Source organism: Lacerta agilis, chromosome 5 (genome assembly GCF_009819535.1).
Source record: "Lacerta agilis isolate rLacAgi1 chromosome 5, rLacAgi1.pri, whole genome shotgun sequence".
NCBI classification, from domain to species: domain Eukaryota; kingdom Metazoa; phylum Chordata; class Lepidosauria; order Squamata; family Lacertidae; genus Lacerta; species Lacerta agilis.
Window position 1 is genome coordinate 79,172,204 of NC_046316.1, and position 22,404 is coordinate 79,194,607.

Genomic DNA, 22,404 nt, shown 5'->3' on the forward strand with positions numbered 1-22,404 from the left:
TTCTTTCTCACGTCATGCTTTATGGACACTTTCTGAGCGCTTGCAAGAATGCAAGGTCATATAACCCAGTCATTATATCTGCCTTTGGGAAGAGTGGAGTTAATTTCTCTGTTTATGTGAGAGAGCCAAAGAGGTTGGCGGTGCCAGGGGTCAGGGGGCTGTAAATAGAATACTTTTTTTGCAACTCAAAACTGTGGCGTTCATTTGCAACAGCTGTTACTGTGATGAAATAAGGTTCCGCTCTCTTGTAAGGTAAGTAACAAATGATCAAGAATGCTGGAAACCATATCTTGTCTTGTTATAAACACATCTGATACTGCCAGCTTCTGGAAATAATAGGATACATCTTGCCTTGATAGGCAATGAACACTTCCTTGCAGCCTTTGTGAAAGTGCATAAACAATCATATTGTTATTAAATGCTGCTCCAACTATCAGTATTCTCTACTGCTTCTGCCACAACCTGTATCCTCCTTCTGCTGCTCCACTACTAAATGACCCTGAACAATTTAGTATGATCAGCACACCAGGCCACTTCATTGTTCACCCCCAACTCTAGATCTTTTTTGAATAAGTTAAAAATCATGGATCCCAATACCAATCCTTGGAGGACTCCACTTTCTATATCTCTCCATTCAGAGAACTGTCCATTTCCCCCTACTCTTTGATTCCTGCTACTGAACCAAATCCTGATCTAAAGAGGAACTCTCCTCTTATTCCTTAGCCAGGAGTCTTTGATGAGATATCTTGCCAAAAGCTTTTTGAAAGTCTAAGTACCCTGGATGACCACTGTTTGTATGATTGTTCTCAGAAACTCTGATGGGTTCCTGAGACAGGACTTCCCCTGATGGCTCTGCTTCAGCAAGGCTTCTTCTACATACTTGGTTATTTTACCTTTAACAGCACTTCCCACCTGTTTTCCTGAGACAGTTGTTAAGCTAACCGATTTGTAATGTCCAGTATTTCCGCAGATTCCCCACTGAATCGCCCTTTAAAAATTGGTGTTGCATTGGCTACTTTCCAGTCCTCAGGTATGGAGGCTGTCCTGAGGGACAAGATACATATTTTATTTTATTTTTTGTTAGAAGAACAACAATGTCACATTTGAATTATTTGAGAACCTTTGGGTGAATGTGACCTGGACCTGGAGGTTTATCAGTTTTTGTTTTCTCTGTTAGGCCTCAAACTTCATCTCTCGTCACCACTATCTGCCTCTGTTCCTCATGTTGTTTTACTGCAAAAGTTTGTTCATGCACTGGGATCTGCCTTTTATATTCTGCTACGAAGACAGATACAAATAATTCATCCAACTTCTCTGTAATCTCCTTATCCTCTTTTGGCACACCTTTGGATCCCTTGTCATCCGAGGGCCTAATCACCTCCCTAGATGGTCTCTTGTTGCTAATGCATTTAAATAACTTCTTGTTGTTGCTCTTAATGTTCTTAGGGATGTGCTCCTCAAGTTCTTTTTAGCATCATTTTTTTTCATTACATACTGTCTACTGGCACTTTATTTTTTGCTAGAGTTTTTGTTCCACCATCACTGCCACCATATTAATAGCGGGAGAAGGAATAATAGGATTCAGATATTAGCTCCCCACTTCTGCAAGCGAGCACTGAAAAAATACTCAATAGCATGGAGGAATTATTCTGAATTTCTGAAGGACAAATAACTAGGAAAGAGACTAAGTTGTAAACATAAAAACATTTCCCCCCAAATACCCACACCTCCACATCCACAACTTACCCAGTTTTTGCAAAACTTGCCCAGTACTTCAGAATAGACCTACTCAGAGTTTCCTCCGCTTTGGTGTAATTAACTCTTCTCTCTAGAGGTAGTCCAAATACAAATTCTATTTCATAGCCATGTGGTACTCCCATCCACTCTGGCCAGGGTAGTTTTGAAGATCGGTGCTCAAAGAAGTATAAGAAAGCGTTGTTCTGTGCCTCGACAAAATGTTTTACAAACTCCACGGTAGGACATATGAAATTGTAATCTCCAACGATATCATCCATAGCATCACGGTAATTGAAAGGGTTCTGCTCTTCCTTCCAGTCCGTATAGTGAAAAGCAATCGATTCCAATCCCACTTCACTTGTTTCTGGGAAGGATAGTGCCAAGCCTGCCCGGAATTCTGTTTCATTGATAAGGCTATTGTTATCTTTGCTGAAGCCAGGTGCTCCGTACACAAGGAAAGCTGTACCTTCATCTTTGTTCACCCCCAACAAGATCTGTGTTTGTTTAAAATTCCCATTCTTCAACAAGGTTCCAGGAAGATCAGCAAGAAAATCGCCATCTACTACTGGAGTGAAGTACAGCTCTAAAAGAGCCCTGTATGATAAAACAGACACTTCATTGGCAAGTATATCCAGGGGATCTTTGCTCTGAAGACAAATTATTATCTCTGTTTCATTGCTACTCGTACAGTGGAGGAGTTTAGCTAGAGCTATAGTTCTCCGTTTTGCTTCAGATGGTAGAAGTGCGCCCCAAGGGGCATTTCCAGCACCACTCTGCATGATTGCCCTAGTGAAGAGAGGATGGCTTTGTGGAGAAAGGAGATGGTAGCTGACACCTCCTGCTCCAGCACTCTCTCCAAACAATGTCACACTTTTATGATTGCCACCAAAAGCTGCTATGTTGTCTTGGACCCACTGAAGTGCCAGCCGTTGATCAAACAACCCTGCATTTCCCGGAGCATCTTCATTCCCCGGCAAAGCCAAGAATCCCAATGCTCCTAACCTATAATTCATTGAAACAACGATGACTCTCTCAACACGGGCTAGAAATCTGCCATCATAGACATTCAATGAGGCGGTCCCGGTCTGGAAGCCGCCACCATAGATCCATACCATGACAGTTGCATTCTTAGGCTTGGGTGAAGGAACCCACACATTGAGGTAGAGGCAATCTTCACTGAGGTTTGTGTTTGGGTTCCACATCTCGGATCCTGAAAATCCAGGGAAAGTATTGTCTATGTTCTGATAGCAAGAGTTTGCATACTTGGTGGCATTCCAGACCCCTCCCCATTCTTCCCGAGGCTGTGGCTTTTTAAATCGAAGTCGCCCAACAGGTGGAGCTCCATAAGGAATCCCGAGGAACGCTGAAACTGTTCCACCAAGCACAGGCAAAGTCAACCCTTTGACTCTTCCACTCTTAGTAGCAACGATGGTGTCATCTTGAGGGACCACCTTCTTGACAAACATGTACAGCACAAGAAGCCACATGAGAGTGCATGCTCCATTAGGGTATATCATGTTTCCTGAAATGAAATGGGTGGGGGAGAGAGATTTTTTAAGTGCAGCAATGCAAGAGGTAACTGCATTCAGAAAAAAATATGTCCTATAGCCTTAAAGCATTAAAAATCACAAAATAGTAGGCATACCCTGGAGAGACCAAGAAATGAGCCTTACACAGTAGCTAACTTGAGGACCTAAGACCAAGCTCTCCTAGTGCTTTGAATTACAAATGTAGCCAAACAGGAGTGGAGAAAAATGAAAAGGGATGGGTACACAAGCATTGTCCTCCTCATAAGACCACAGGGAGTTGTTGTACACAGTAGAGTCAGGATACTGGTCTACCTAGCTCAATTCTACCTAGAGGTGGTGGTGGTGATTGAATTTGGGACCTTGTGCATGCAAGGTAGATGTTCTACTACAGCTATCCTCATCCTCCCTGAATGACCACATATCGGGGGTTCTGTCGTAGTGGATTTCCTGCATTGGTAGGGCATGTAACACTTGAGGTCCCTTCCAGCTTAATGAACCAACCAATTTCACTTATTTTATAGTCAACTTCTCCCATTTCTAGTCAAATTCACACGGAGTGTTTTCCCCAAGGGTGGCTAGTGCCCAGTGAGACTGATAAGGCAGACCAACACTAGCTGGAGCTTCAGACAGACAGACAGACAGAGCAAATTAATTCTCGTTTTACCCACCCTGATGAGGTCTACAAGGACAATACAGAGACTATGGAAGAGGAAGATTACATGGTCATCACTGCCTCCTGTGGGAATGAGTTCCATAGTTTAGCTGTGTGCTGTATGAGGAAGTACTTTCTTGTATCTGCCCAGCTTGATTCAGACAAAAGAATGCAGAGGGGCCTGTGGACTGAACCATTTGGTTACTTCACAAGATCTAAAAGAATTAGTTTGACACCATATTGAGACATTGCATGGAGAGCAGAAGGAGAAATATCCATATCTTAAGCCAAACCATATTTTCACACCAAACCATTTCCTGGAAACTGTGTGTGTGTTTATTCATCACACCACTAATGATTGCGCTTTCTTTCATATCGAGTTTTCTTTCAGGAGTTATGTTTGAGATTCAGGCCTTGATATTGACCTTAGTAAAAACCTCCAAAATGATATTGCAGTATCTTGGGTATTGTGAGTAATTTCTCCTTGAGGAGGTTGAAAAGATATGGGGGAAAGGAAAGAATTATGTGTCCTCATTACTGTCATTGTAAACAGTCTGTTCTAGGTTATTGAGTAGTACTTCTATCCTTAAAAGGAGCAGAGTTAATTTCTGTGCAAAATACAGCTGTGTGGCTCATTGAGGGCCATTTTGCTGGCTGTCTGCTTACAGTTGAAGGCTGAGAGTGGAAAATAGGAACATTTTTGCTTGAAGTGCTTCCTAAGTATGCGAGAGCATCAAAGGCACAGAAGGAGAGGGGGATTATCAGAGACAATATTTCACAGATTCAGTCGAATGTGAGAGCAAATAAAAAGCCATGGCATACAGGCCGAATACTGAAGGAAAGGATTTAAAGTAATAGCAGACTTTATGTAAAGCCTCTTGGGGTGGTTCATAAAGAACTGTAGAGCATGATAAAGGAGCATTAATCTATCCTTAAACTTTGCTCACCTAAGATCTTACAGGAAACTGCACACCTGTGAACTTTGTGCTTGCCAGGTGCTTGGCGATGACACAGCTGATCTGGGCTTGCATGCAGAATTCTCACACAAGATTTGACATGGAGATGCACAGCCCTGTGTGCATGATATTTTCATGAATTTATGCATTTTTTGTACATATCACTTGGCTGGGGAAGATGTTCATTCACTTCTTTGTTCCCCTGGGTGGGTCATGCCATTCTCCTTGCCTTCAGTGTTCCTGAGAGTGTCCTGCTATGCCCATGGACTTCAACATGCTGTCACAACATTCCACCCAAAAAAAAAAAAAAGGCTCATAGAGCAGTTTACATATCAATGAAAATATGACCGTCTCTATTCTCAGGCTTACATTTGAAGACACCTTACACAAAAGGGAAATGGGTCGGGGCAGAGAAGGATATAAGAAAACTCAAGTGCTAGTTGTCATTTATAAGTCCTTCTAGTGACTGGACATGAAACATGATTTAGAGCACATCCACGTGGTGATTTAGATGGATGATGTGTTCACAGAAGTGACCAAAATCAAGATCTTCTTGGAGATTTTACGTTAAGTAATATGTTTGATTGTTGAATATGTAAGTGTATGTCTAGAGACGATGGATAAAACAAACACCATTGGCTGTACTGCTGGATAAGTGTTTAATGGTTATTGTATTCACAGTTGTTTTAAAACCAAGAAAAATTATTTTGAAAAGACAAAAGATGTGAATAGAAGTCAATGGGTACAGTATCACATACTCACAGGAGCACAGAGGTCAATGGGCATGGCATGAGCACAGGTGGCCAGGCATGTGTGTGGTTAGAGGCACTCATTTTATTAATGTTACTTTACAAATACACTGTCTCTTTCTACAGCAGATTGGAGCTCATTCCGAAGTAAATGTGTTTAGCATCAGGGCAGGAAACACAAATACTGTGAAATATCAAGGTGGGGGAAATAATGGTAAAATATATTATTTTGTTGTACTGCAAATGCTTGAGAGGAGGAAGCAGGGGTAGGATGACACACACACAGTAGTAAAGTGGCTATGTTGGTGAAATTCTGTTTCTTGCTTTTCTGTTTATAAATGGGTAGGCCTACTTTTAAGAAATTATAATATGCATATGAGGGAGAGAAATAGGCGACTCTCCGCCTTTTCAACACAGTTGGCAAAAGACTGAGTGATTGATGGGGCTTTTATGACATTAGAAGAAAGCAAGCTGTTTCCTAAGCGCATCAGATTTCAGCTTGCAAAGGATGTAAGCTTGCCTTCTTCGGTGAGGCTGCAGTCCTAACCCAACTTATTTGGGAGTGAGCTCCATTGAATTCAACAGGACTTCCTTTACTTCCAGAATGTTGAATTAATGTGGAGGAATCATCAAAAATCTATGAAGAATCTTGCCTGCCCTGGTTTTGATCTCTCTCTCTCTCTCTCTCTCTCTCTCTCTCTCTCTCTCTCTGTGTGTGTGTGTGTGTAGAGAGAGAGAGAGAGCCTGGGTTTCATGAACAAGATTACCCGGCTTAAAGGTTGGGCTTTGGTTTCAAACTGCAGAAAGTACAACAGGCAATTTGATTCAATAATTGATTTGCAAGTTAATTATTAACCGTACAAATACAAGTGAGCACTGTGGAGGCTGTCTTCTGAGCAAGATAAGGAGATAAAAAAGTGAAGAATCAGAAAAGGAAGAAAGGAGATTGTGAGAGGGGGGTATGGAGAACTTTGCACCGTATCCAATGCACACTTACTCAAAAGTCAAACCTATCCAGTTCAATCCTATTTATTTCCTAGCAAAGCATGCCTATGATTTGCAGGCTGTTTCACCTTGACTTCTTCCAGTCTTCCTGTGGCAAATAATATATACATGATTTAAAAAAGAAAGCAACAATATATCTGGGCAACTCACCCCTCCACACATACTTCTTTTCACAAAGTGGACATGATCCTGTTAAAAATAACTAAAGCAGTGTGTTGTGATGACTTCACATTGTGCACACCTCAAGACACATTTCAATGTCCCTGTGGGAATGCAAATGGATGGTGATAATGGGCAATTAACAGCCTAACAGCTACACAACTTCCGAATAGTTTTCTGAAGAATTGAAGGCAATGCTTTCTGCAAATGGTGAGAAGTGATCAAGCAGACAGGTTTTTGCAAACAATTTTGCCGTCAAATTGAATAGGCCATAGCAAATTGTGATTCTTTTTCCTTTCTATCTTTGCAAATCCCATGCTGACAAGGAAGCACCATTGAGGTCAATGGGTTTCTTCTCAAGTAGGCACAAAGAAACAACCCAATTCAGTTCAAATTCTGCCAAATTTGCACTTCCTAAAACCGCAGGCGTCATTCAAAATTCGCACTTCTCCGAATTTTGCAATGCAATTCACAAAGCAAGTATTGGATACAAAAGGGCATATACAGTAATAGTGAAATGGGCATAAAATGTGTGTGTCAATGAAAATAACAAAAATGCATTATATAAGGGGAAATTGCTTACAAACATGTACTGTATATAGCATGCAGAAACTCACACAAAAATGCTGAAGAATTTTCATGAGGATTTTTTTAAAAATGGAAATTGATGTAGAAATGTGAAGAGCTGAGTTTAAGATGGGAAAAATAAGAAATCGAAAGAAATCGAAACGAAAAGATTTGTCCTTATCTATTCCCAAGTAAAGGCGAAGGAAGCTGCATCCTAATGGTATTCTAGGATACCATTAAATATACTTTAGTCTGATTAATTTCCCCATGGCACAAGTACATAAAACAATTGTTGTAGGAATTTATGTGCTGGCTTGCAGCCAAGTGTCAGCTATTAAATATGCACACTGGAACCACACATAATGTTGTGCATGCCACAATTATCCCTATAACAGCTTGTGCTGACTTATTTTTTTCTTGCGTGATGGAGCAAAGCACTGAAGAACAGGTACGAAGTTCTCTTTCGAATATTTTCCAAAAGCTAACTCTCAACTAAAAGTTAAACTGTCATTGTTTGGTATGAAATAGTTGATCCTGTGCTTAGGTTAACGTGAAACAGACTGAAGAAAGTAAAACTCACTTTATTACTTCCAGAACAAAATAAGTCAGAAGATTATTTTAGCCTGTCATCCAAATGGAGATACATTGGTTTATTTCCATTAGTCTTTATCCATGAAATTTCAACAGAACATACTTTGGTATTCTCATTCAGTGAAGCAATGCAATTTATTTCAATGATTGTTTCCTCTCCTTGCAAATCTTTAGCCAACCAAGAAATCTATACACAAGGCTGTGTAATCTCTATTTAAATTCAGCAGATAGTTGAATTAATAAATGATTTTTTTTTTTACTTCAGTTTAATTTACTTAGCCCAGAATCCATTGAATAATACTATGGTCCGATACACATGCCTGCTTATTTGTTCCATCAGTTCCATTTGCAGAATAGACTTTGTATTCCCAGCAGAGCAACAAATGGACAGAGCATAACGTTTTAGTAGACTGCAATTCCCATACAAATCGAGCTTAACTATAACGTATGCTGATAGAGATCAACATAAATAGAGAATCTCTTACCCCGTTTCGTATTACAGAGTTGCCAAAGTGTGCGGTTTTTTGTTTTTTTTTAAGATCCAAGATCTTTAATACTTCAGCAAAAGGCAGTCTTCAGCTGCTTCTTTAAATGCTTGCAAATTGGACTGTGCTGACATTATAATGAACTGTTTAAGAGAAAGCTCGCGAGACTTGGCAACAGCAATTTGATCTGAAGGCAGGCGGTCTTAATATCAGACATCTGCTCAAAGGAGAATGCCATCGTTGTTGAAAGGCTTTGCAGTTAAGTCAAGTAGGGAATCGGAGCATTCCAATTTTCAGGATTTTGTCAGGGATGGGGAAATGAAGGAGGTGCGTGCATATTTAGAAAAGCCAGTCCACTGGAAGCACAAAGTATAAAAGCAATGCAGCTTTTTCCGTGCATTTTTCCATGTTTAGTAACATTCACATGCAGGTCTAGAGGAATCATTGTTATCATACGAGCTGTCTTCAGCCGGTTGGTGGGACTTGAGACTTTGTTTGGCACCATCACCAGTATGGGGTGGGTGGGAGGAAGAGAGAGACAATAATAATGCAGGAGAGAAACAAATTTAAATTAAATTCAAAATAAAACACACTACAGTTTTGTTTTGCTTTAGATTATTTTTATACTGCCCTTCATGGAAGCCCCAGGATGGTTTACAACAAAGTCAAACAAGCTAAAGATAATACATAAAATCCCAGAAGTGCAACCTGATATCTGGGCCACCTAGCAGAGACTTATTTAGACCCCCCCCCCGGTGTAATTTTCCATCTCTCTGTTATGGAGGCTATAATAAAAATCCCCCACAATGCCCCAAAGCAACATTAGGGGAAAATCAGGTCTTCCCTCACAGAGGGGACGTGTTGCGGTGCCACCTGGCAACCAAACCCTGTGTTGTGGGTGGGATCGTTTGGATAGCCACAACACCCTATTGGTAGGTCCCTCAATGCTGGGAGCAATCTACCCAATGGGACGCAAGTAAAGGACACCGAGGGACCTATATAAGCCCATGCATGTGACCCAGAGCTTCCTCTCTGGGCCAGTGCATCGGAACACTCCCCCACCTCTCCCTATATTTAGGGCTTGCACTTGACCTTGCTATGCCATCGTGTGTCACCTGTCGTTGGGACAGGGGCACAGCAAGAATTTTCCCCACTTGGCTGATTGGCTGTTGCCACTTGGGTTTCACCTGCCGCGTAGCAAATCATCACAACTTGTAATGTTGTGGATAGGCTCTGGTTCAGGTGATAGGGGTGGCAGAAGGGTCTTGCCATCCCTATGTAAAGGGTATTCCGGTAAAGGAATCCAGTGACTCAGTGGTTTGGTCAACCCTGAGAGGGGTTGTGCCCATGCCAGAGTCCAGGGGGACATCAAGGTGGCGGACTGGCGGGGCCCACTGTTCCAGGTGTTCACCCTTGGCTGACCTATGCTGGTGGCCCTGGGTCAGCGCTGCCTGGAAGGGTGCAGGGAGCTAGGCGAACCAGAGTCTATGCAAAAACTCACATGGTTGTAATCAATAAAGTTGTGGCCTAAATTCTGCCAAAAACCAAACCAATAATTTGAGTCTTGACTGAATTTATTTCTAGGGGGTGGTTAAAAGGTGTAAACACGCAATTGTGGGGAATTAAAAAGGGAGCTGCAAGCCACCTAGTGCCAATTTCAGTACTGCTGTTGTTCATCACAGCTGCTACTACTGCCACTGAAATTTCTGCGACCCACCAGAGGCACTTTGCTGAATTGTGGAGCAGACCCTACCCAAATGCTTTTCAGGAATGCACTTATTTATAAGCCACTTATATGTGCCTTTTTTGTATGTGTAAAAAGTGTAAGGCAGCATACAAAAGCATGAAAGGCATACAAGACATCACAAAACATTATTAAAACAGCATGAAATACATTTCTACTACAAAGCGTGTTCACGTGTTACAGTCATTTAGTGTGCCAACTTTGCATCTGTGCACAGTTGGAGTTGATCCTTAAACTCATAGAACCATAGAATTGACGAGTTGGAAGATTCAACCAAGGTCATCTTGTCTAACCCCTTGCAATGCAGGAATCTCAGCTAAAGCATCCAAGAGAGATGGTCACCCAACCTCTTCTTAAAAACCTCCAAGAAAGAAGATGCTGGTTTGGCTGGTGTTGTCAGCTGTGACATCATGTGTGTGTGTGGGGGGGTGTTTGCAGACTGGAGGAGATGGAGGCAGAAAGACAGGAAAGCATTTGATTGGATGCAGGTTTCAGCAGCTGTTCAAGTTGCACTCTATAAAACAGTCTTCTGGCTTAAACTCACTGTGTGCGGGAGCACTACTCTCAATCTTAATTTAAATTTGTAAATTCAAGTCAAGAGAATGAATGTCAAGGAGGAAGAATGGTACAGTCCAAATAATACTGTGCCATCTTGGAACAAATATGTCACCATTCTGAACCTCTTTAATTTGCATAAATCTGACATTGTTGGAGTGACATTATTGTGTGAACGCAGTATAGATTTTTTAAAAAGTATTTCCTTCTTTCTCGTTAAAACAGCCTGTGCTCCTGCTTCTGTCACTTTAATTGGTCAAGGTGAAAACAGTTTAATTGGGTTTACTCAAAGCTGTTGACAAGGTTTTCTTTTTAGATGTGTCCTTTTTCTCTCTCTCTAGCTCCTAGTTTGTACAAAATTATGCCAGGGCTGTGGAGAAGTGAAAAGTTTGCACTTAAAACACTTTTTTAGCCTCTAGCTGAGTCTTTATATTTTGTTTGCTGCTCTCAATGCATCTTTAGTGCATTTAAAAACTCTCCAATGAGTAGTTTAACACTTCCATGCTCCCATGAATGCAAATGATGCTGCAGATAACGTTTTACCTGAATAAAGTTGTAAATGTAAATGCTTGGGAAGGGAGATTGGAACCCACAGTGGGGACTAAGTTGCAATTATTGTTGTGATTATTACTTATTCCTTTGAGCCCATTAGTGCTGAGAATGGTGGAACTTAAGCTTACAGAAAGTGGGAAGAAGAAATCACATGATATACTTCAAAAGAAGCAAGGCACACAGGATTTGTGAGTGTATTTGGAAGTGAGCCCCATTGAGTTCAATTGTATGCTCTCCCAGGTACATATGTATAGGATTGCAGGCTCAGTTTTATTAAACCTATGAAGCAGGGATGGGAGTCTGGATCTGGGTGGGCCCCCACTTTGACAGGGGCTATCTGTTAAGGTTCAAAGGGGTTTGCTGTAACCACCAATCACAGAATCATAGAATTGTAGAATTGGAAGGGACCCTGACGATTATCTAGTCCAACCCCCTGCAATGTAGGAATATGCAGCTGTCCCACATGGGGATTGAACCTGCGACTTTGGTGTTAGGAACACCATGCTCGAACCAACTGAGCTACCCATCTGAAGAGGAAAAATGTCTGTTTGCCTCAAGAGTCCAAATGGATCTTCAAAGGGGCTCACAGTCTTCTTCCTTTTTAAATAAATTTATTTAAATTTTTAGATTTACAAACAATCATCAAGCAAACAAGTAAAATGATTTCCATAAGTTCCCTTGGACTCCCCCCCCCTTTTGTGGGCTTATGTCAACCTTTTCCCTGCATCTTCTCTGTTAGTTCAGTTTCATTAAATCTCCGATAAAACCATAGTCAAATGTTTAACTGCAAGTGTCATTCCAATTCTACTAATAATTTTAATTGTTTAAAATGATTTTTTAAGGTATATTATTTATTTCCCCCATTCCTTATTGAAATTTTGGTCATCCTGATTCCTAATTCTTCCAGTCAGTTTTGCCATTTGTGCTTCAATCTGCCATTCTTCTCTGGTAGGGACTGTGCCTCCTTTCCAGCACATTTTTGGTAATCTGAGGATAGTAATAGTCTTTACTTGAATGCTGTTATTTTAAGCAATATGCAAATATGCTCATTCTACATGCCAATTTTATAGCTTTGTTTTTCATCTTTTAATTCTCGTAAGTTATAATTGCTCTCTCTCTGTTATATATATACATTATAAAATGAAACAAAAGCAAACTTTATCCCCTGAAAAAGGGGGAGCTCACAGCCCATGAAAGGGGTGGGGGAACAACATTGTACAGCCAATCCTATTGGAGCTCATTGACATCAATCAGCTGATTTGTGCCATCCAAACAGGGCCGCCTTAAGCATATGCTAAGATCCACCTGGCACACACACACACCCGGTTGTCCAGAGTTGTCGACCTTTTTTTAGGTTGGGCCAGCGAGGCGCACACAGCAGAGCTGGCCTGGCCCACCACATCAGCAACAACAGAGGAGCCCGAGGTGGTGGCAGCAGCAGAGCAAAGCAGGGGCAGGGCGCTGGGGGGGGGGGCAAGTGGAGCCCAGCGCAACATCAGTTGAGCCTGTGGCGACAGCAACTGAGTGAAGCCAGGTGCCTCGTGTGAGCAGCCTCTCAACGGCCTGCCGATCCCAGGTGTGCAGGAGGGCGGAGCCAGTCGGGTGCCTCAGTGCCTCGCACGCCCGCAGCAGAAGAGCTGTGGTGCTCCGACGGGCTGTGCTCCACTCAGCAGTGGCTGTCGGCTCTTCCCAACCCCCGGACTCCAAAACTCGGCCCCAGACTCTCGGCCTGGTGCCCCTGCATCAACAAGTCCCACTTGCAAAGGAAGATTTGGGGCCTGCCTTTGTTCCTCTGTAGCCATGTCGTTATTTGTCTCACACTTGATGTAGGACAGGTGGGTGGTGTGGAAAATGGCCTCACAGGTCAAATTGAAACCTGTGCCAGGAACCTGCGGGCCAGATGATCCCTACCACTACAATAAAACAACATAGTGATTGCACCAAAGGCAAAGTTAAAGCAGAGCTTTAGACTTTTTTTTGTAATACATGGAAATTCCCCAATAATTCTCTCACAATGAAAAGGTGAAATAGATATATGTTTCTGTAGCATAACTTTCCAATATTAGGAAAGTTCATGCTACTTACCTGCTCATTTCAGCAAATGGGAATATCTTAAACTATATTACAACCAGTGAAAGACTTCTTTTTTATATATGTCAGCATATAATGTAGAGCTATAATTTTCTCTTTACTGCTCTAATTATAGCTTGTTGTAAAAAAATTATTCATTAGTAAAATTATAAGTTGCTAGTTTACAGGAAAAAAATCAGGAAAAGGCTGTAAATGGGGGGAAAATGGTTCTTGGTATAGTTCTTTTCATAACTAGGTATTTCTTATGAATATATTTTTCTGGTACATTTATTGCACATAAATAAATGTATTATTTTGCTGTTTGCTGGGCACTTATAAAAAGCTTCCTGGTTAGCCTGCATAGTCTTAGAATGTACTAAAAATGAATTTAGCAAAATGGAAGCAACTTCAGAGTACAAACTCCTTTCGGAACAGAAGGCTCTGTCAGCCTGTGAAAATGCAATTGGTGTGTGATCATGAAGATCTCATTATAAACATCTGTGAAAAATTTCCAGGAATATGTCACGATTTCTGCATACTGTGTAAGTATATCACGGCACCATCTGCTTAGAAGACATGGCTTGTCAGAAGGGTGTGTTAGTGGGGAAATATAGTAAATGTGCATACAAATGTATGCAGATATATTTGATACATAAAGCATGCCACTGAAAATGACTTCAAAACAGGTTGGCGATAGCAGAGAGCAAAACATCAACCAACCCAGTGAGGACATAAACAGCAGATATGGTGAGATCTTTGAAAATCTCCCTTCAGTGATGGTGGCCTGGTGTCACATAGTGACTACCTGTGCAATCTGAGTCTTGCCTACTCAGAAGTACCGTAAGTCCAAATTAGTTCAATGGGTCTTATGAGGGCTTATTTTTTTTTCCTAGAAAAAGAGTTGCTGGAACTTGTTGACCTTTCAGGGGAGCACCCAGCCAAAGTTGTGGAGGTTTTTTTAGGGGAGATGGGGGGGACATGCCACCCTGTTCCTCAACAACAGAATGCACCAAAGAGGTGAGTTCCGGTTGTAAAAAAAGCCCTGGGTCTTAGTCTCATGTATGTACTAATACTGTGGCCTGAAATCCTATAAACACTCAGGTGCTGTTGCTGGCATCCATCTGTCTTAAGAGACAATGGAGTGTGCCTCCAGGGGTGAAGTTAAACTGCAAGTTGGTTGCCCTACTAGAAGACAAGGTCCAGCAACTTGAGGCCCGTATATCTACGCTTCAGAAAATTAAGGAACCGGAGCTTTTCATGGATGCAGCAGAGCACACTGTCTGCACCAATGGGGAGTCAGGGCACATCCCTGAAGAGGAGGACAGAGGAGGGTGAAAGGTTGTTTTCTGCTGCTCCAGAGAAGCGGACACGGGGCAATGGATTCAAACTACAAGAAAGAAGATTCCACCTAAACATTAGGAAGAACTTCCTGACAGTAAGAGCTGTCCAACAGTGGAATTTGCTGCCAAGGAATGTGGTGGAGTCTCCTTCTTTGGAGGTCTTTAAGCGGAGGCTTGACAGCCATCTGTCAGGAATGCTTTGATGGTGTTTCCTTCTTGGCAGGGGGTTGGACTGGATGGCCCTTGTGGTCTCTTCCAACTCTATGATTCTATGATTCTATGCTGTGGTAGCAGCACTGAAGTGACCCACTTGGGGCACAAGCCTGGGCAGTGTGTATGGACACACACACCCAGCTTTGCTTAGAGCTTATAGCAGTAATAAGTTTAGAGCTTAGAGCTTATTACTTATAGCAGTCATTCCTGTATTTGTACATTGCATCATGGCTATTGTAGCCTAAAAGTGTCATCCTCATCACAGGATATGACAGTACACAAAAATGTTAGCATTTCCTTTCCTTATTTATTTGAATTTTATACTACCCTTCACCACAAGATCCCAGGGTGGTTCACAAGATCACGTGATCTGTGATCACGGATATCACAAGACTACGTAGTGTGCATTAGTATGTGAGAACGGTAAAGCCATCCTGGTACACCATGAATGTGTAGGGGGTTCACCGAAATCAAAGCAGATTCCCAAACTACCACAAAATTTTAAGGAGAAAATAGGAATGTGCCAGAATAGCCATATTTGCCCTGCATTATAGTGGTTTCAAATTTCAGTGGCCAGGGAATATGTTGCAGGAAATGTAGGCTTAGCTTTGTAAGAAGCTTGCATTTTGATGTAAATTAACAATAAGATACTGCCATGAAAATCCCCCCTTGTTGTAATAAGATGTGAAATGGATTGTTGCACACCTCAGCTCATCTGCCTCGGGCATTTGACATTACATACACTTCTTTTTATTTTGTCACTTTATAGGTTGGAGCTGTCAACAGGTGGGTTCCTGGCATTACATATCAAGCTGGTAATAGCTATGGAGCCGTTAACAAGTGGGTCTGTTTGTCATGAATCCCTGCGCCAATGTGAGCTATGGAGCTATTAACACATCTGCCTTTGACAGGGGACCTTTTAACAACATCTTCACAAGTCACCTGATATAATACATGTGTCAATCCATTCTACAAAACGGCGAAATGGATCTTTGAAGCAATGCAGGGGTGCGAGGACAATGACTGCCATGAGGTAACCTCTCATTAATGAATCCCTGACACAACAGGTGTTGCAGCCTCAATAACTGTGAAATAAGGATAAAAGTGGGGAATGACCAAATCAGAGATGAGGAAATAAGAAAAGATCAAATCACAAGGGGGGGAGGGCAGACTAAGGTCTTCTTAACACTCATCCTGTTGTATCCAGAAAAAGATGAGACAAATCATTTATCTATGAATAGGTGGTAAGGGAAACTTCCTATTCTTTTCCTTTCCTCAAAATATGACCCATTACTTTTCTTCACTCCTTAAGGAGGGGACAGGGGTGCAGTTCAGGGGAAATGATTCAGGGAAAGGGTTAATCCCCCCAGGCTGCTGCTATTTCACTCTGGATCACTTGATCCTACTGGCTATGCTCCCCTGACTCTGATGGCTCCAACCTGATGGTCCATGTCTGAACCAGGGATACTTACATTTCTATACATGTTCCCCATGCCTATGCATTTAGGCACCTTGATCATGCAAGGGTCAAGTCATATGGGGAGCCTAGACATGCTACAGGTGACTCCCAGTTTCAGACCTTCACCAGTAGCATATGCCCCTGTGCGACAGGGCCACTGGGAATGTGATGGAGGTGGAAAAGCCTTGCAAAATGCAATGCTATCTTTAAATGCCCGATGAGATACGAAGGTCTTCATCAGGTGCCTGAAGTTCCACAGGGACTTGTCTGATCTCTGCTGGGAGGAAGTTCCAAGAATCAGCAATGCCCTCTATGTGGGGCTACCTTTGAAGGTGACTCAGAAACTGCAACCAATCGAGAATGTGGAAGCTAGACTGGTGACTGGGAGCAGTCACTGGGACCATATAGAACTCCATTGGCTCCCAGTACATTTCCAAGCACGAGTCAAAGTGCTGGTGCTGACCTTTAAAGCCCTAAACAGCTTTGGCCCTATATACTTGAAGGAGTGTCTCCACCCCCATCGTTCAGCCCAGACACTGAGATCCAGCTCCAAGGGCCTTCTGGTGGTTCCCTCACTGCGAGAAGCCAAGACACAGGGAACCAGGCAGAGGGACTTATCGGTAGTGGTGCCCGCCTTGTGGAACATCCTCCCAGCAGATGTCAAACAGATAAACAGCTATGTGATGGTTAAAAGACATCTGAAGGCAGCTCTGTTTTAGTATGTGATGTTGTATTGTGCTTTTATAATTTTTTGTTGGGTGCTGCCCAGAGTGGCTGGGCAACTCAGTCAGATGGGTGGCATATAATTTTTTGTTTTTATTTTTGTTATTGTTGTTGTCGTTGTTGTCATCATCATCGTCATCTGATGGATATGAGCCATGAGTTATCACTATATATATAAAAACTCCCTAGGAAATCTCAGTGATTCAGGCAGGGATCTTGTAAATCAGACAGCTCTTAATGCCTGAATAGTCCTTGCAACTCTGGTACTTTTCATACTGCTGTAACAACCGGTTTTACACTTTCTTTCTGCCTTTCAGCATTGTACACCCACATGGACATCAGTCCCTGGCCAGACTGGCAGATGCCTGGAGCTGGTATGTCAATTTGTCACTGCATAATTCATAGCGCATAATGCTACAATACCAAATGGTGTCAAAAATTCGGAGGAGGTGAGGACTATAGGATTTAGTCTGTTTGCAATAAAGATGTCCACACTCCTGCAAACTCCGGAAGAAAGTTTAACAGCACAGAACCTCATGTTGACTCATTGGCTTAAACCTGACAGACATTAACACTGTCAGGTTGGTAATTATTGTTGTCTCTGTCGATGCTAGAGTAAGAGAAGTTCTTCGGAGGGAACAGAAATAGAATAGAATAATTAATACAGTTAGCACGGGCTACCTAAAAAGGAAGCATATACTGAATGATCTCAGCAAGACTCAGAGAGAGAAGCATAACATCAAATTGAAAATGCATACACTTATCCAAACATAAGAATTAGTCTGGAACCAGACTTACTTATTCTCATTCATTTAACCAAATGTATATATTACTTGACTTGAACAAGGTAAAACCTCTAAGTGGTTTACAGAAAATAACTAAAATTATCAATTAAAAGATTGATTTTGTACAAATCTAAAATGAGTATTATTGCGGCAATGAAACATTGTCACCTCCACAGATTGAAGCAGTCAAGGGAAGACAAACAGGGCAAGTCGATTATACAAACTGATCACCATCCACAGACAGAAATAAACCTTCCATCCATGCAAGGCTTTTGATCCAGTTGAGAGGTTGTACTGGCAGAGAGCAGGGGTGACTTTTGTTGATTCTCTTTTACTTCTCCTGTCTCCACAGCCACTTCCCACACTGTTCTGCATAGTATCCCAAGCCAATGGTTGTGGTGGCCACTGGGGTGTGCTATTGCCCTCCACCGCTAGAATTCTCCTAGTGGATCTCAACTCAGATGATGCTCTCATGGAGTCAGTGTGGTGTAGTGGTTAAGAGCGGTAGACTCGTAATCTGGGGAACCGGGTTCGCGTCTCCGCTCCTCCACATGCAGCTGCTGGGTGACCTTGGGCTAGTCACACTTCTCTGAAGTCTCTCAGCCCCACTCACCTCACAGAGTGTTTGTTGTGGGGGAGGAAGGGAAAGGAGAATGTTAGCCGCTTTGAGACTCCTTCGGGTAGTGAAAAGCGGGATATCAAATCCAAACTCTTCTTCTTCTTCTTCTCTATGGGAGGGAACAGGGCTCTCCTAGCAACTCTCAGTGCTGTAAACAAGGTACAGTTCACAGGATTTTGTGTGTGTGCAGGGGAACTATATCTGGTATATAAGTGGTATGATACCACTTAAATGTGCAGGGCAGATGGGGCCCAATGCAGAACAAATTCCTGGAACACACAAATGCACAGAGGAAAAACCCCTTGTCCGAAATCATGATTGCTGAATAAATACATACAAATGTTGCAACAGACAAATAATTTTGCTTGATCCTGTTCCCACTACCATTCTCAGAAAGAGCACTGTCACAATCTTCTCTGGCCTTGCCCTGATTCCAACATAGCTGTTGGGGCCAAAAACCTCCTCCCACCCCACCTGTCAGGCTACTGCCAGCGACTCTCGGCTGGTTGCCCAGGAACGTACAAAGACAAGGGAATGTTTCTTACCGTCCACTTTTTATTCAGTACAGTGGTACCTCAAGTTACAAACGCCTACGGTTACAAACGCTTCAGGTTACAAACTCCGCTAACCTGGAAGAGTTACCTTGAGACGAGAACTTTGCCCCAGGGTGAGAACGGAAATCGTGTGCCGGTGGCGCAGCAAGAGGCCCCATTAGCGAAAGCATGCCTCTAGTTTCAGGTTAAGAACGGATCTCCGGAATGAATTAAGTTCGTAACTAGAGGTACCACTATATTTACAGAGAGAGGCTATAGAACCCATATATAATGGGGTTGTCCACCCCCACCCCCCCATCTTTCTTACTTCCTCATTCATCATTCTCACCGTCTCTCCTGCGGGTGCTGCTACACGCCCTCTGTCTTTGAGCTCTTTGCTCTCCTACTCTCAAGGCACACCGGGTTCTGGGAGTGGGTGGGATTTGGAATGCTTTCTAAATACACTTTGTCCATCAGCTGTTGCCCCCCCCCCGGTGCTTGTTCCTCCTCCTCTCTTCCTCTCCCATGATTTCCCAACTCTCCTCCTGATCTTCCTCTGAGCTACGACCTCCCTCAACCCCCGTTGTAAATCTAAACTGTCTTTCTCTTCCACATCCCTGGAATGGTCAGCCTGGGGAGGCTGTCTCCACCATTCCTCCTTTGCCCAGTCCCTGACACTACCTTGCATTCAGTATCATGTAGCGTTACTAGCAGCTATACTGGAAATTTTAAACAAAAAATGAATGAAGAAAAAGGTTAAAGAGAGAGAGAGAGTAAAATACCCTAGATTGGTTAAGTCCAGTCAAAGGCAACTATGGGGTGCGGCGCTCATCTTGCTTCAGGCAGAGGGAGCCAGCGTTTGCCATCAGACAGCTTTCCGGGTCATGTGGTCAGCATGACTAACCCACTTCTGGTGCAACGCAATACTGTGACAGAAGCCAGCGCACGGAAACACCATTTACCTTTTTTTTACTTATTTATCTACTTGCACTGGTGTACTTTCGAACTGTTAGGTTGGCAGGAGCTGGGACAGAGCAATGGAGCTCACCCAGTCATGAGGATTCGAACTGCCAACCTTCCAATCGGCAAGCCCAGCAGGCTCAGTGGTTTTATGAAGAAAAAAGAAACAGCTGGCACACATTTCATTCAGCTACCACCACATTGCTTGCAGGTGCATTTCGATCAGCCACACAAGTCCTCTAACGCCAAGCAAAATAGAAAATTCAGTTAATTGTTTTTGAAAATCTCTTCAGAGCCCCATTTCTTTCCATTGTTCCATTCCAAAAACACAGTCCAAGACCTGGCAGATACCCCAAAAAAGCAGAAGAAAGGGGAGGGGTAAAAACATATTTATTTTCTGTTCTGTTTGAATATTTTTTAGCCTATGCAAACTGCTCGTCTTCCGTTTCACTATGACATATAGAATCTAGCAAGATAAACTGGTGCTTCCCCCCCCCACCACTTTGAACATTTTTACCCCTTAGTGTATTTTATAACTTATTGCAGCATTTTCATGCTAGCCAGCTGCCTCTGGCAAATTGATTGCAACAAAGCAGAGCTCCAAACACATCCAGTCACAGAATGCAATTGGCCACAGCTACAGCTACAAGTCTATGGATCATTTAAGAAGGATGAAGTCTATTTAATCAAACTCAACATTGTTCAGAGGACAAACTACCTTAAAAAGAAATGCGAAAACACAGCCCCCCCCCCCATTCTCCTGCATGATGTTTGGACTCCCAATGAAGCCTGGGGTAGCCCAGTGTCCTACAACTGATTTAATTAAAAGCAGTTCTTTTCATCCAGCTGCAAACAAATAGTTGCTAATAAATTAAAAAGACTTGTTCCCCTTATTGATACATGATAATCACATACCACCAGGTTGTGCTGTTGCACTTATGCACCATAAATATATACAATGGTAGAACTATGTTACCATGTTTCTCTGATGTTGACATTTGTCTCTGGGAAGGAACTTAAACATCGGAGCACAGAGGCAAGGAATTATTCATTTTCTCCTTAGTTTAACTGCTTAGCATTCTCCTGGAGAGCTTTGGCTCCATCATTCAAGCACCAGCAGTGTTCACTGGCCGTGAACTGTGAACATACGCCACAGGAAACAAATAACTCACCTGGAAAATCATATGATGCAAAGCTGCTCTAAAGATGGGCAACTACAAAGCTAACATAAACATGTCAAGTCAGAAGAAAGCTGCATTGAGTTCAATGGGAATTTATCTCAGCTGATTATACAGTATATTGGAGGAATGTAGTCTTAGGAGTCCATTCATCTTGCAGGACACCATTCATTGATTAAGACTAGTATTGCAACCAATGTTCTTTGAATACAAGAGGTGGTGATGGCTAACATCTTAGGTGGCTTTCTAAAAAAAAAAAGGATTAGACAAATTCATGGGGGGGGGACATGGCTATTAATGGCCAGTAGCCAGGCCCAGCTTTTCTCCCTCCACTGTTGGAAGGAGCATGGGAGTTGCTGGGAGTCACAAGTGTGGAGAGTGGAGGGGGCGCAGATCATTATATCCCAAGAGTGTCTCTCATTGCCCTTCTCAGAGCTTCAGCAAACTGGGCTCCAATGCAGCAGTCTATCATGGCTCCCGGTCCCTCAGTGTGGTGTAGTGGTTAAGAGTGGTAGACTCGTAATCTGGGGAACGGGTTCACGTCTCCGCTCCTCCACATGCACCTGCTGGGTGACCTTGGGCAAGTCACACTTCTTTGAAGTCTCTCAGCCCCACTCACCTCACAGAGTGTTTGTTGTGGTGGAGGAAGGCAGGATATCAAATCTAAACTCTTCTTCTTCTTCTTCTTCTTCTTCTTCTTCTTCTTCTTCTTCTTCTTCTTCTTCTTCTCCTCAGTGCAGCCTCCTCCAGCCAGCACTACAATGGTTCTGCCTACTTCCTCCTCCTTGTTCCCAGAACACCTTTAGATTTCAAAAAGGACACATTTTTCCCCGTGACATCACTTTGGCAACCCAGGAATTTATTGCCTGGCACAGTTCTGCAGCTTGCATTCTCCTTCCATATCCCAAATACCATCTAAATACCAACATTTGTTATTTTCTACCATTCACTAACTGATTCTGGACCTCAGAATTATGACAGTATATGCCAGTGATGGCCAAATTTGGCCCTCCAGCTGTTGTTGTTTATTATTATTATTATTGTTATTATTATTATTATTGTTGTTGTTATTATTATTATTATTATTATTATTATTATTATTATTTGTACCCCGCCCATCTGGCTAGGTCCCCCAAGCAACTCCATCAAATATTAAAATACATTAAAATGTCACAGATTAAAAACTTCCCTAAACAGCGCTGCCTTCAGGTATTTTCTGAATGTCAAGTAGTTGCTTATCTCT

At 42.5% G+C, this 22,404-nt stretch overlaps 1 protein-coding gene across 1 annotated transcript in view; it reads right to left on the reverse strand.

Moving 5' to 3' along the window:
• BCHE (butyrylcholinesterase) overlaps nt 1-8,552 on the reverse strand; it is a 52,614-nt gene extending 44,062 nt beyond the window's left edge. The window contains exons 1-2 of the mRNA XM_033150585.1: nt 8,431-8,552; nt 1,747-3,259 (exon numbers count right to left, since the gene is read on the reverse strand). Coding sequence (XP_033006476.1) covers nt 1,747-3,254 — 1,508 coding nt within the window. The 5' untranslated portion in view covers nt 3,255-3,259; nt 8,431-8,552. The remainder of the gene's footprint in view (nt 1-1,746; nt 3,260-8,430) is intronic.
• Nucleotides 8,553-22,404: the final 13,852 nt, after the last annotated feature.